This window comes from Stegostoma tigrinum, chromosome 1 (assembly GCF_030684315.1).
Source record: "Stegostoma tigrinum isolate sSteTig4 chromosome 1, sSteTig4.hap1, whole genome shotgun sequence".
Taxonomy (NCBI): domain Eukaryota; kingdom Metazoa; phylum Chordata; class Chondrichthyes; order Orectolobiformes; family Stegostomatidae; genus Stegostoma; species Stegostoma tigrinum.
In genome coordinates, this window is record NC_081354.1 from 158,405,226 (window position 1) to 158,420,416 (window position 15,191).

The 15,191-nt window shown below is 43.1% G+C and overlaps 1 protein-coding gene across 1 annotated transcript in view; it reads left to right on the plus strand.

The window, feature by feature from the left end:
- The window catches only part of cfap53 (cilia and flagella associated protein 53), a 44,610-nt gene extending 32,122 nt beyond the window's left edge, over window positions 1-12,488 (plus strand). The window contains exons 7-8 of the mRNA XM_048539431.2: window positions 6,208-6,310; window positions 12,130-12,488. Coding sequence (XP_048395388.1) covers window positions 6,208-6,310; window positions 12,130-12,370 — 344 coding nt within the window. The 3' untranslated portion in view covers window positions 12,371-12,488. The remainder of the gene's footprint in view (window positions 1-6,207; window positions 6,311-12,129) is intronic.
- The last annotated feature ends 2,703 nt before the right edge of the window (window positions 12,489-15,191 follow it).

The window sequence follows — 15,191 nt, forward strand, 5'->3', positions numbered from 1 at the left end:
CAGCTACCTTCTGCTCAGTACAAATGAAATCCTGGCTGAGTATAAAAGCATCAGAGGAGAAGTGAGAAAGCAAATAAGTAAAGAGAGAATATGAAGAAATATGTAATCTTCAATATAAAAGTAAATCTCAAAGTCTTCTATTAGCATGTTAGATTGAAAGGTTTGTAAAAGAAGGTGGGGGCTCATTATGGACCAGAAAAAGGACTTACACCTTGAAACACGTATACTTTCTGTGTCTGTTTCTTTACCAAGAAAATGCTGCACAGGTCAGTATGAAAGATGAGGTAGTTCAACCACTTAGTGATCAAAATTGATACGGAGGAGACATTGCATAAGTTGTCCATACTTGAAGTGGCAATGTACCAGGATCAAGCATTAAAGGATATAAGAGGCTGTAACTATATCTTGCCAGGCTTGTCTACACTCAGGACTAATGACAGTAGACTGGACAACTGTACTTTTCATTAAACGTTGTAAATATAAGCCCAACAACTACAAGCTAATCGAATTAACTTTGGTGGTGGACCAGCCTCTAGGGCAATAATTTGGATCAAAATTAGTGTCACTTGGACAAATGTGGGTCATTTAAGGAAAGTCAGCAGGCCTGGATTTTATGACCCCTGATAGGGGAGAGAGTTTGTGTCTGCCAATTTGGAAAAAAAGGAATAGACAGTTATACTTGCTAACAAACCAGTTGTCTCAATTATTAGAATAGATAAGTGAGATTCTGAAAGTTTTTTTTTAATTAATCTGCTCAAAAGACAGGAAGGAAGAGAATAGCACATCAGTTGAGGGTGCCCTGTGTGCATTAGGCAATTTTTCCCAGGAATGATGCCCGACACCTGGCCTTTAAAATCTGCTGTTCCCACTCCGTAGACTTCCTCATCCCTTTCCACCCTCTACGCCTTAGTCCAGGTCCTTTGAGATCCATTATTCTCCCTCTGAGTCTGTTTGCAGGCTCAGCAGTGCCTTCTACTGAGTTCGGGTGCTGTTGGGATTGCTAGAGGTGCTGTTGGTCAGATTGACTGCAATTGTTTAGGGTGGAACTTCTTCTGGGAGCCCTACACTTAGGTAGTTAGGCCGTACACAGCATGTTAATTCTGCAAGGTGGCCACTTTTTATGTTATTTGTTGTGGATCTGAGCGAGACACCCCTTAAATCCCACTCCACTCACTACTCTTTGTTAAAATTCAGCTCAGCATGAGTTTTTGAGGACAAATCATGTTTGATTGACTCATTAACCTCACTTTCACCATGGACGTCCAGTCCCTATGCACCTGTATTCCGCATGCAGATGGCCTCAAGGCCCTCCGCTTCTTCCTGTCCCGCAGGCCCGACCAGCCTCCCTCCACCAACACCCTCATCCGCCTAGCCGAACTCGTCCTCACCCTCAACAACTTCTCTTACGATTCCTCCCACTTCCTACAGACAAAGGGGGTGGCCATGGGCACCCGCATGGGCCCCAGCTATGCCTGCCTCTTGTAGGTTACGTGGAATAGTCCCTCTTCCGCACCTACACAGGCCCCAAACCCCACCTCTTCCTCCATTACGTTGATGACTGTATCGGCGCTGCCTCTTGCTCCCCAGAGGAGCTCGAACAGTTCATCCACTTCACCAACACCTTCCACCCCAACCTTCAGTTCACCTGGGCCATGTCCAGCACATCCCTCACCTTCCTGGACCTCTCAGTCTCCATCTCAAGCAACCAGCTTGTAACTGATATCCATTTCAAGCCCACCGACTCCCACAGCTACCTAGAATACACCTCCTCCCACCCACCCTCCTGCAAAAATTCCATCCCCTATTCCCAATTCCTCCGCCTCCGCCGCATCTGCTCCCATGATGAGGCATTCCACTCCCGCACATCCCAGATGTCCAAGTTCTTCAAGGACCGCAACTTTCCCCCCACAGTGGTCGAGAACGCCCTTGACCGCTTCTCCCGCATTTCCTGCAACACATCCCTCACACCCCGCCCCCACCACAACTGCCCAAAGAGGATCCCCCTCATTCTCACACACCACCCCACCAAACTCCGGATACAACGCATCATCCTCCGACACTTCCGCCATCTACAATCCGACCCCACCACCCAAGACATTTTTCCATCCCCACCCTTGTCTGCTTTCCGGAGAGACCACTCTCTCCGTGACTCCCTTGTTCGCTCCACACTGCCCTCCAACCCCACCACACCCAGCACCTTCCCCTGCAACCACAGGAAATGCTACACTTGCCCCCAACTCTCCTCCCTCACCTCTATCCCAGGCCCCAAGATGACTTTCCATATTAAGCAGAGGTTCACCTGCACATCTCCCAATGTGGTATACTGCATCCACTGTACCCGGTGTGGCATCCTCTACATTGGGGAAACCAAGCGGAGGCTTGGGGACCGCTTTGCAGAACACCTCCGCTCGGTTCGCAATAAGCAACTGCACCTCCCAGTTGCAAACCATTTCCACTCCCCCTCCCCTTCTTTAGATGACATGTCCATTATGGGCCTCCTGCAGTGTCACAATGATGCCACCCGAAGGTTGCAGGAACAGCAACTCATATTCCGCTTGGGAACCCTGCAGCCCAATGGCATCAATGTGGACTTCACCAGCTTCAAAATCTCCCCTTCCCCCACTGCATCCCGAAACCAGCCCAGTTCGTCCCCTCCCCCCACTGCATCCCAAAACCTGTCCAACCTGTCTCTGCCTCCCTAACCTGTTCTTCCTCTCACCCATCCCTTCCTCCCACCCCAAGCCGCACCTCCATTTCCTACCTACTAACCTCATCCCACCTCCTTGACCTGTCCGTCTTCCCTGGACTGACCTACCCCCTCCCTACCTCCCCACCTATACTCTCCTCTCCACCTATCTTCTTTTCTCTCCATCTTCGGTCCGCCTCCCCCTCTCTCCCTATTTATTCCAGAACCCTCACCCCATCCCCCTCTCTGATGTAGGGTCTAGGCCCGAAACGTCAGCTTTTGTGCTCCTGAGATGCTGCTTGGCCTGCTGTGTTCATCCAGCCTCACACTTTGTTTTCTTATGTTTGATTGACTGTCTGGATTTGTTTTTAAAGAGATGTCAGAGAAGGTTAATGTGTTGTACATGGACTTTCAAAAGGCATTTGATACCATGCTGCACCACAGACTTGTAAGCAATTATAGCTATTGAAATAAAAGGGACAGTAGCATAATGGATGCAAAACCAGTGAGTGACAGGAAACAGGGAGTATTAGCTGATGAATAGTTTTTCAACTGGAGAAAGGTTTGTAGTGGAGTTTTCCAGAAGTAATATTCAGTACCTTGCTCTTCTTGATATAAAATAATGATCTTAACATTTGTACGGGGCATAGTTTCAGAATTTGAGGATGATTTGAAACTTGAAATCATTGTGAACTGTGAAGGAGCATAGTTTAGAACTTCAGAACGACTTAGATAAGTTGGTGGAATGGACGGATACATAGCAGATAATACTCAATGTAGAGAAGTGTGAAGTGATCCATTTTGGTTAAAAGAACACAGAGTGGCAATATAAAATAAACAATACAACCCTAAAGAGAATTCAGGAGCAGGGACATTTAGATGTATGTGCATAAGTCGTTGAAGGTAACAGGGCAGTTTAAAAGAGTGAATTAATAAATCATACAGTATCCCAGGCTCCATTAAAGGGACACAGAGTACAATAGCAAGGAACATACAGACAAAGAATATGAACAGGCCACTAGACTCTTTAAGCCTGCTCCGCCATTCAATAAGTCTGTGGTTGAAGTTATGTTCTACCTGTATAAAACAATGGTCAACCTCAGCTGAAGTATTGAGCATAGTCTGGATGCTACACAAGGTTATGCATGGTAGACTAATTAGTAAAATTAGGCCACATGATATTCAGGGTGGGGCTTCCAATTGGATACAAAATTGGCTTTATGGTAGGAGACAGAGAGTGGTGGTGGACGGCCATTTTTCAGACTGGAGGCCTGTGACCAGTGGTGTTCCACAGGGATCAGTACTTTTGTCAGTCATTTATATTAATGATTTGAATGATAATATTGGAAGCATGGTTCGTAAGATTGCAGATGACACCAAACTTGGTAGTATAATGGACAGTGAAGAAGGTTATCTAAGATTACAAAGAGGTCTTAATCAATTGGATCAATGGGCTGAGGAGTGGGAAATGGAGTTTCATTTGGATAAATGTGAGTTAGTGCATTTTGGTAATACACACAAGGACAGGACTTATGCAATTAATGGTAGGGCCCTGGGTAGTGTTATAGAATAGACTGTTCTACAGGTAGCCTCACAGGTACACAAAGTGGTGAAGAAGGCATTTTTAATGCTTGCATATTGCTCCCTCCTTTGAGTATAGGAGATGGGATGTCATGTTGAGGTTGTATAGGATGTTGGTGAGGCCTCTTCTGGAGGTGATTCTCATCACCCTGTTATGGGAAAGTTATAATTAAACTGGGGAGGGTTCAGAAAAGATTTACCAGCATGTTGCCGGGAATGGATGGTTTGAGAAATAAAAATAGAATGGAAAGGCTGGGACTTTTTTCACTGGAGTGTAGGAGGTTTAGGGGTGACCTTATTGAGGTTTATAAAATCACGAGGAGCGTAGATTAGGTGAATGATAAAGATCCTTTCCCTAGTTTGGGGGAGTTCAAAACTAGGTGGTGTATTTTTGAGGTGAGAGGAGAAAGATTTAAAATGGATGAGGGGCAACCTTTTTACACAAAGAATGATTCATGTGTACAATGAACAGCCAGAGGAAGTGCTGGATGCAGGTACAGTTACTAAGTTTAAAAAACGTTTTGGATAAGTTCACGAGTAGGAAAGGTTTGGAGGGATATGGGCCAAGCACAGGAAGTGAGACTAGTTTAGTTTGGGAACATGGTTGGTTGGACTGAAAGGTCTATTTCCATGCTGTATGACTCTATGACTCTACACTTTAGGAAGGATGTGAAGATAAGTGACAAGAGAAAAGGTTCATGTGAATGGTTCCAGGGATGAGGAACTTAAAATAATTAGATTTTTTGGAGAAGTTGGATGATTTTCCTTGGTCAAAAGAAGTTTGAATAGAGATTTAATAGAACTATTCAAAACCATGAAGTATCTGGACTGTGTAAATAGGAAGGACATGTTCCCACTGGTGGGAGGATTGAAAAAAGAAAGGCACAGATTTAAGAAATTGGCAAAGAAATGGCAAGAAGACATGAGGACATAATGAGTGATTAGGATTTGGAATGCACTGCCTATGTTTGTGGTTCAATTGAGGTAATCAAGAGACTTTTGGATTTTTAACTGAAGATGAAGAATAGGCAGGGTTACAGAGGGAAGGTGGAGAAATGACATTAAGTGAATTGCTCTGTTGGAGAACTGGCAGACCATGATGGGCTGAATTGTCTCCTTTTATGCTTTAACAATTCTGTAATTCTGTGATTCCATTCCCTTCTCTCTATTTTTCAAAGGGCCCTAGCAAAGCATTTGTCTCATTACAAACATCAATAGCCTATTCACTCTGTCACTGATCATCTTGATAGTGTGTTTGCTGGAAGATAGAAGACCATGGGACCATGAGAATTTGGAACAAAAGCAGGTCATTCAGCTGTGCTATTAAATAGGATCATTACTCATCCGACATTCCCCATGCCCATTTTCCTACCTTTTTCATGTCACCTATGATTTCCCCGACTGATCAAGAACCTATCTCTCAGCCTTAAATATACACAAGGAATGTGTCCCCATAGCTCTCTGTGGTAAGAAGTTCCAAATACACTCCACCCTCTGAGAAAAGAAATTCCTCTTCATCTCAGTCTTGGCACCCCTAATTCTGAGACTATGTCCTTTGGTCCTAGACAATCCCATGAGGGGAAACATACTCTCAATATTTACTTGTCTGATAATTTAAGAATCCAGTATGCTTCAATGACATGACCTGCCATTCTTGTAAATATCAATAAATAGAGACACAACTTGATAAACCTTTGTATATTGTATAATCCTTCCGTACTGGAGATCATTCGAGTGAACCTCCTCTGATCTGCTTCCAAGGAAGTAATATCTTTCCTTAACAGCTCACAGTACTCCAGATGGAGTCACCAGAATTTTATACAATTGCAGTGTTTCATTTTCCTAACCTTCTTCCTGTTACACTCAGCTAATTCATTATTGCCTCGTGATTTCAAGGTGATGGAAAATTCATGGTAAAAATGTTCAATTTCTATTTTCAGTGGAGAAAAATATGAAGACCCCAGAACAGATGGCAGAGGAAAGAGCCAAAATTATTCAAACTGTTGAAGAGCTGAACAAAGTGGAAGATGAAAAATTGGCCAGGTACATATTGCAGGTTATAAGAGAATATACAAGTCATCAGTTTGACCTTGTTACAACGTAAATTGTAGTATCTAATGGCTGTTGGTGGGTAGTGGGCTCAGAAACAATTGAAGTTCACAACGATTCTAATGTAATCTCAATTTAAATCTAGTGACTATTGAAACCTATTATAATGCAGAAAATAATTTTCCCTTGATGAAAGCCATCTCTATGATGCATCAATTATACAAAACAAGTTGGGTTCACTCAGCACTCAGGTTGAATCTAACATCTTTGATCCTGAGTTGAGCTTCAAACCTCCCATTTGCTCCAACACTAACTCTGTTCAATCCATCTCCATAATATTTCTCTACCTCACACAAATCACTACTGAATCCCTTCAGCATAATTACATTAGATCTTTCTCCTTATACATTTATGGAATGAATATGCCACTGACTAGGACAGCATTTTTTGCCCACCCCTCATTGCCCAGATGATAGTTACGAATCAACCACATTACCTTGAATCTAAACTTGCATATCTGCCAGATGAGGTAAGGACAGCAGATTTTCTTCCCTTAAGAACTTCAGTGAACCAGTTGGGTTTTTACAAAAATCAGCATTAGTTACATGGTCAGCATTAGGTCTCTTTTTAAATTTCAGATTTTTATTAAATTCAAATTTTTGCATCCCAAAATGAATGTTCCCAGCACTTCCTGTTGTTCTTAACCATCCCCAAGAATCCCTGGTCGTGACCTTTTACTACTGAATTTCCCACTTGAAAAGTGACTATCAATCTTTGCCAGAACTGAGCATTCCTGCTCCTTACCCACTTCCCTCCAAATATTGAGATCCTCCACTCTGGTACCTTTATCTAAATTCCACTGATATATCACGTCTCTTCCCACCACCAAATGTTTACCCTGACCTTATCCATTTCACCATAACATCGACTCTCGTAAGTTCTCTGCCACTGTGTTGGTTGTCATCTGGTGTCCTGTAAAGAATCAATGAACGTTTATGATGTGTTACAGTCCTCCTCCCTACCCCTCCAAAGCTGTCTCAGAGGACAGAATTCAATGTTGGCAATAAAGGTTTCACCTATTGGCTGGAGAACAGCCAGTAGTTTATCAGGCCCTTGACTGGCTAGCATTGGTCCTTTCCTAAGTTTTGGATTCGAGACGATCGAACTCCCACCCCTTGAGCTACTGCTCAAGGCCTGGTTTCCATTTGGCTGTCAATGCCACTGAGAGCCGTGGCCACTGCCAGAAATGCACCCAGTGAATGCTGAGGGATTTGAGTCACGAGTGAGTGAGACTGGAGTGGGAGCCAAAGAGATTCACTGACTAGTGAGCAGGAAGGATTCAAAAGAAAGGGTAAGCATTTGGTTCCTGAGGACTCTCCATTCACAATGTTGGTCCATTGATCAGGCATTTTGAATGAGGGACTCTCCCTAGAATCCTGTAAGCAAACCTGATAGCATTGTCTTCTTGGGTTCCCGCTCAGTGGCTATGAAAAAAAACAGATGGTAGAAATGTCCACTTCCTTCCGCAATGTGGGGATTTGTGAGAAAGCTGGGAGAATACAGTGAAAACGGAAAAAAATCATAATATTGACGTTGAGAAAAAAATTCCAATTTTCCATTTAATACTTAAACAATGACTCCAGAATCTCACTAATGATGAGCTCCTACCTTAGTTCGATACAATTGTATCGCATTAATAGCCCAACTCACCTCATTTCTAAGCAGCTTCCAATTCTTCTATCCTTCCCTGAGAAACTGGATGGCCTGACTGAGTGTGAAAGTTAGAATAGTGACCTGGCAGCAACTGCTCATTGCTTGCTTCTCCAAGCCTTCAGCCAATGCAGTCTTTACCACAATGTCCCTACATGCTCCATAAACATTGTCCTCCTCCAACCTTCATCCATGCAAATTGGCATTGACGAGCCACCAGCCTGATCACATCATCATGTCTCTTGGTGTGGACCAACACACATGCCACTTCAGCCTTTTACAACTTGACTTTGGGGCCGAGGGACACCTACAACTCTCATATTTCTGCTGGGTTGCTTTACATGTGTAGACATGCATGCATCTCATTTGTATACCCATGATGCATCTTAACACTATTTTTTTTATGCAGTATTCACTTTGTACCGACAAGGTGGTGACTTGCCTCTGGAGCCTGCATTTTTCACCGTGTAGAGAGACAGGCAGGCAACTTATCATGGCTTGGAGCATTAAACTGTCAAGGGTTTGGGCATGTTGCTATACTGCACTGTGCAATGTCAATTTCACATCTATGAAATGTGCCAGCAACTTGTGTGACAAACACACTGTGTTTGCTTCAACCAAATGGCTACATCCGGAAAACAAAGAGATCAGTCCTGAATGCAGTCAAGGTGAAGTCCGCTTAAACAGGGGCTACCACCACCGTTAGCCAAGGTATCTCCAGTCCCGGGGTTTGGCCCTGGTCAGTCAGGCCCTTGTCCCAGAATCCGTCTTTTCAGTGTATGGATTAGGCCATGACCCATCCTACAGGTCACGCAGTCAGGCTGGGGATGTTGCTGAAGGATGGGGAGTTTTAATGAGAATGATGAGAGATAGTTATGACATGTCACAAGATGTCATGTATGATTGATTACACAGAGTGAATTGGAAGCTATATTGGAGAGTTCGAAACAGGTCAGAGTAAATTAAATGAGTGCATAGTTCTGAAACATAAGCCAAAACAATGAAGGTGCAACGAAGGTTAGTTAAATTGCTAAATCAAGACAATGGACACTTGAAGGATTTTTTTAACCAGCTTAGTAATAATTTCCAGTAACAATAAAAATAAGAGCAATGCAACTGAATAGTCAGCAGATGGTGCTAACTTACTTTTAATAGGTTGAAATCTCACTCACCTAGAAAGACTCCGGGCAGCAGTGTTTCAGTTTAAAAGATGTGCCCATGTTTGCTTGGGTTCTACCCAAGTCTAACAGTAGTTCCAGCAGTACTATGAGAGAACTCACCAGATTGTACAAGACCCCTATTAATTCTGCTTACTGTGGGTTGGCATCATAAGGGTTTGGAACTTCTGCCTGCTTTAAAAATGATGTTGAAAGATCATTCCACTGTAGAAGGCAATTGCTTAGTTGGAAGTAACAACTTTCCTGATTCATTTATTTCACATGACACACTCCGTTCCCAGATGGGTTCAAATGGGCCCTATTGAGGACACTGAAGATCACACCCACCCCCACCCACCACCACCCACCACCACCACCTGCACCATCTCAACCTCAAATCGTCTGGGCAAGGAGCACAGATTTTTCTGTAAATACAAATGAAATATCTGCCCACTGACCCTGCCAACTCAGGCAATTGGTGGTGAGAGTTGGGGACCCACTGCTGTGGGCATTGAATATGCCTATGCAACCCTACTGTAACCACTAGGATCCTCTGAGCTTATTTTCCTCGAGGCATATTGTACATGAAGATTGATCATAGAGTCATAGAGTTATACACATGGAAACAGACCCTTCAGTCCAACTCGTCCATGCTGACCAAGTTCTCAATCTACTTGCTTGCTTTTGGTCCATATCCCTTTAAGCCTTTCCTATTCATTTACCTGTCTAAATGTCTTTTAAATGTTATAGCTGGACCTGCATCCATCACTTCATGTGGCAGTTTCTTTCACATACGAACCATCCTTTGTGTGAAAAGTTGCCCCTCAGGTCCCTTTTAAATCTTTCTCCTCTCACCTATAAAATATGCCAGTTTTGAACTCCCCCACCCTAGGGAAAGGAATTTTGGTATTCACCTTATTTATGCCTCTCATGATTTTATAAATCTCGAACGGTCACCCTCGATCTCCTACAGTCCAGTGAAAAAAGTCTCAGCTGATCCAGCCTCTCCTTATAACTCAAACCCTTCAACCCCGGCAAATCCTGGTAAGTTTTTTCTGAATCCTCTCCAATTTAATAATATCCTTTCTTAGTAATATATCAGGTGACCAGAACTGTATGCAGTATTCCGAAAGTGGCCTCACCAACATCCCGTACAAGGTCAACATGATGTCCCAACTCCTATACCCAATGGCCTGAGCAATGATAACAAGTGTGCTAAATGCCTTCTTAACCACCCTATCTACCTGCAATGCAACTTTCACAGAACTATGTATCTGAACCCTTAGATCTCTCTGTTTGACAATACTACCCAGGGGCCTACCATTAACTGTATAAATGCTATCCTTGTGCATATTACCAAAATACAATACCTCGCATTTACCCAAATTAAACTTCATCTGCTGCTTCTCAGCCCATTGGCCCAATTGATCAAGATCGCCAATCATATCAGGCTCCAACTGACTTTGGCTCTTTTCCATTCTTCACAAAATTGTTATAGCGTGGAAGAAGACCAATCAGCCCAGTGTGTCTGCACCACTCTTCAAATGAGCATCATTACCGAATGTCAATCTCCTGCCGTTTCCTTGTTTCCTTGCATATTCCTTCTGTCCATGACTTAATGTTGCAACTGAGCCTCTCTGCAGCAAGCTTACAAGCAGTGCTTTCCACATCCTAACTACTCGCTGTGTGAAAAAAAATCACACACATGTGGAGCGGTATGGTGCCTCGGTGGTTAGCACTGCTGCCTCACAATGCCAGGCACCCGGGTTCACTTCCATCCTCGGCCAAATGTCTGTTTGGAGTTCGCACACTCTCCCCGTGACTGCATGGGTTTCCTCTGGGTGCTCCGGTTTCCTTCCATGGTCCAAAGATGTGCAGGCTAGGTGGATTGGCTGTGCTAAATTGTCCATAATGTTCAGGGATGTGTAGTTTAGGTGGGTTATGGGGGATGGGTCGGTGTGGACTTGTTGGGCCAAAGGGCCTGTTTCCACACTGTAGGGATTCTAAACAAAAAATATGCTCCTTTTGCAAAACACTTAAAATCTATGCTTGAAGAAGGATCCCGACCCAAAACATCACCTTTCCTGCTCCTCTGATGCTGCCTGGCCTGCTGTGTTCCTCCAGCTCCACATCTTGTTATCGCTGACTCCAGCATCTGCAGTTCTTACTATCTCTTAAATCCATGCCTTCTTGTCCTTGTTCCTTATATGAGCAGGAACGGTCTCTCCCCATCCACTCGATTCAGCCCGCTCACAATTTTGAAAACCTCTATTCAATCTCCTGTTAGTCGTCTTCTCTCCAAAGAGAACACAATATATATTTTAAAATTTCCTTCATCCCTGTTATGAGTCCTCCTGACTTTGCTTCTAAAGACTCTCCCTTTTTTGCATATAGTCTTGCTGGTTTGCTTCCATGTTTTACTTTCTCCCTCCTTTTCAATACGACCTTAGAAAAAGCTACCCCTCTCATGGAGTCATACAGCACAGAAACAGACTCTTCGGTTCAACCAGTCCATGCTGATGGTAACCCCAAACTAAACTAGTCCCACCTGCCTGTGCTTGGCCCATGTCTTTCCAAAACCTTTCCTATGCATGAACTTGTCCAAATGTCTTCTAAACATTGTACCTACATTCACCACTTTCTCAGTTAATTCCACACACGAACCACTCTCTGCTAGATGGATCTATTAAAAACTACTTACAAAAAGCCTCATTTAAAACATAAAGCTCAGCTTTTCTTGGCCAGGCCTTCAGTCATCCAGGATACAAATCTGATTTGCACCTATTCCCAGTTGTACCACAGATTTGCTTCTCAGTTGGCTTTAGGTCTCATTTCATCAGCTATTTCAAATTGTGCAGATTTATTCTTTGACTATCATATAAGAAGCAATCAATTAAAGAATCATTCTCTATTGGTAACATACATGAATCCTTTTCCTGCCCATAGAGTGAAGCAAGCAAATCAGATACATCAGCAGGACCTCCTGGCGCAGATTAAGTACCAAAAGCTTCAGGCTGAGAAAAAGAAGGCAGAAGAACAGCGTGAAGTGGAAGCAGGAAAGCTGGAAGAGGAAGCTTACCAGAAAAAGCTTCAGGACGCCCTTTCTCAACCTTATACCAGCAATGATAAAATTCATCCCTGGAGGAGGGAAAATTGCCTACAGCCCAAGCTCAATGAAACATGTTAGAATGATTGTTGTCATCTGTGAACATATACTGTAGTTTTGTTTGATTTGTAATAACAACTTAAATAGTGCTTAATGATGAAGCACTTGAGTGTATTGTATATTACTATAATGACACAGTGAGTAGTTATAATTTTAGGTAATTAAAATGTTGAACTGGAAAGATTTGCTTTTGTGTTTGGACTGACATCTTCCACACGAAAAGGTATACCACACTTAGCAAAAATCACCAAGGCACCTTTGTAGCCATGACTATTACATATTATATCTTCTTAATCTCTTCCATCTTCTGTCTTCCATGGCTCATCCTGTGATACCTATCTGATTTGATTACCATTTTCCAAGAGAGGTAGAAATTGTTATTTTTCCTATCCTGCAGTCACCTTCGAAGCAAACCAGGCTGTGTTCTAAGGCTCTTTACTTCCTAACTACATGTTGCCCTCAAAAATTGAAGATAGTCAAATCAGCTTTTCTTCAGGGCTCATATATTGTTCACTCACAAAAAAAAACTGACTATTATCTTTGAAAACCGTTGGTATCTTCAAACCTGTCGCTCTTCCTCAGAGTTTTGTATCTTTGATCTATTTTCAACTCTTGCAACTTAATTCTTGTTTGAATTTCTCCGGGGTTTTCTAAGATAGTTCTAATCAAAGTTACAAATAACAATTTTTATGACTAATCAGCACTATCATTGAAGCAATTCACTGAAATCAGTTCTCAACCTTCTTTTCCACTAATGCTCTGTGATTTCAATGTGTGCAATTTAGAGGAATACAATGCAACAACTCATCAAAGATACTCAAAGAGCACCTCCCCCCACTATCCCTTGGCTTGTACCACTGAGGGAAACAAGAGCAGCAATAAAAGTTCCTTCCTAATCACCTACCATTTAGGTTTGGACATAAATGACTTCTTCGGCTGTGTTAGGTCAATTTGCAGACGTTCTCTACCTGGGCCTATTCTGGGACCATCACAAAGACAAGGATTGCCCATTAAAAGACCTGTACTGTAGGTGTCTGTTATTTCATGAAATCTACTAGGCTGTCTGAATCCCTCAAAAAGGGATAGGCCAAGTAGCTCCTATAACTTTTGTGAATGAAGAGTTGTGACATAAGGACATCAAAACAGTATTTCAGTCTCAACTAGAACATCGTATCCATTTCTGGGCACTGCACAATATCAGAACAATGTGTTGGCGTTTTTGAGGGTACAGAAAAAGTGATGAGTAATTCTGTGAATGAGATACTTCCTAACTACATGCTGCCCTGAAAAATTGAAGATAGTCAAATCAGCTTTCCTTCAGGGCTCATAAATTGTTCACTCACAAAAAAAAACTGACTATTCTCTTTGAAAACCGTTGGTATCTTCAAACCAGTCATTCTTCCTCAGAGTTTTATATCTTTAATCTATTTTCAACTTTAGCAACTTAATTCTTGTTGGATTGGCAAAGATGCAACTTTGCTCCTTAAAAAGAAGTTTGAAAGCAAATTTGATAGGGCAATTCAAAATGGTGAGGAGTCTATACAGAGTGAAAAAAAAAGAAACTCTTCCCGTGGATGAAGGGGTTGTAAACCAGAGGACACTAATTTAAGGTGATTGAAAAAAGAAACAGGTGACATGAGGAAAAGTCATTTTATACAACATGTGGTTAAGACCAGGAATCCAATGTCTGAGAGTGTGATGATGTCAGATTCAATCAGAGCTGTTGAAACATGAAATAACTTCATAGAGGTCAGTATCCTTTCACCAAGTCACCCTTTATTTACACATGGAAAGTTATTGACACTAGTCCAGCTGCCTCAGAGCCAGCACAGCATCAGAATGTTTGACATCACTCTCTTTATTTGTCAGCTAAGGCTCTCTGATTGGGGCTATAAATCTGGTCCAAGCAGAGAACTCATATTCTATGAGGTCCACCTGGCTGACCACATTACAATCACTTTATCTCTCCCCCTCTGTGTCGAAGGATATAGGCCAGAGCTTTCTTTTGTTTTAGATTGTTTCAGCACCAGGTCAGGCTCCTCTGAGCCTGTGTCAGATATGGGAAGTGTGTAACTCACTTCTTGCACCCAGAGTGTAGCAGGAGTAATTTACTGTCTTCTTCCAGTGGCAAAGGTTTTGATGCAGCGAGATCTGCCCTGTCCAACTCAGATTCCAAGGTCTCTTCAATGCTTGACAGAGAGGGACGGCCCCCAGGTCCCAAAAGCCTTTCCGCCTGTTCCGAGGAGCATGCTTTGCTCCTGTACCTTTGTGAACTTGCAGTTTTCACATGGTGCTTGTTCAGGATCGTCACCCCTACACAAACTTACACCTCCCTGGACCTGGCCTTGCATTGACCATGCCTCTTACCCATGCAGGGCCATTTCCATGGTTCCTACACCAAACCTCATGCCCTGTAATAAACTGTCCCTCTCGCTTAGTGGAGTCTGGCATCTGGCACTGGCATTGTGGTTGGCAGACATGGGTGGGGTGGGAAATATATCTTTGGTTGTGGGGTCAGATTGTGGGTGACAGAAGTGGTAGAGAATGATACGTTGAATACAGAGGTAAATGGGATGATATGTGAGGGCAAGGGGGATTCTGTCTTTGTTTTTGTTGTAGGAAGGGGATGTGAGGGTTGAGGTGCGGGAAACACAAGAGATGCGGTCAAGTGCATTTTCGGCCGCCAAAGGGGGATGTTACAGTCCTTGAAATACGTGGACATCTAGAATGTTTGGAAGTGGAATGCCCCATCTTCGGACCAGACACAGCAGAGGCAGAGGAATTGGGAGAAGGGGATTGCATTCTTGCAGGAAGGTGGATGAGAGGAGGTGTAGTCTAGGTA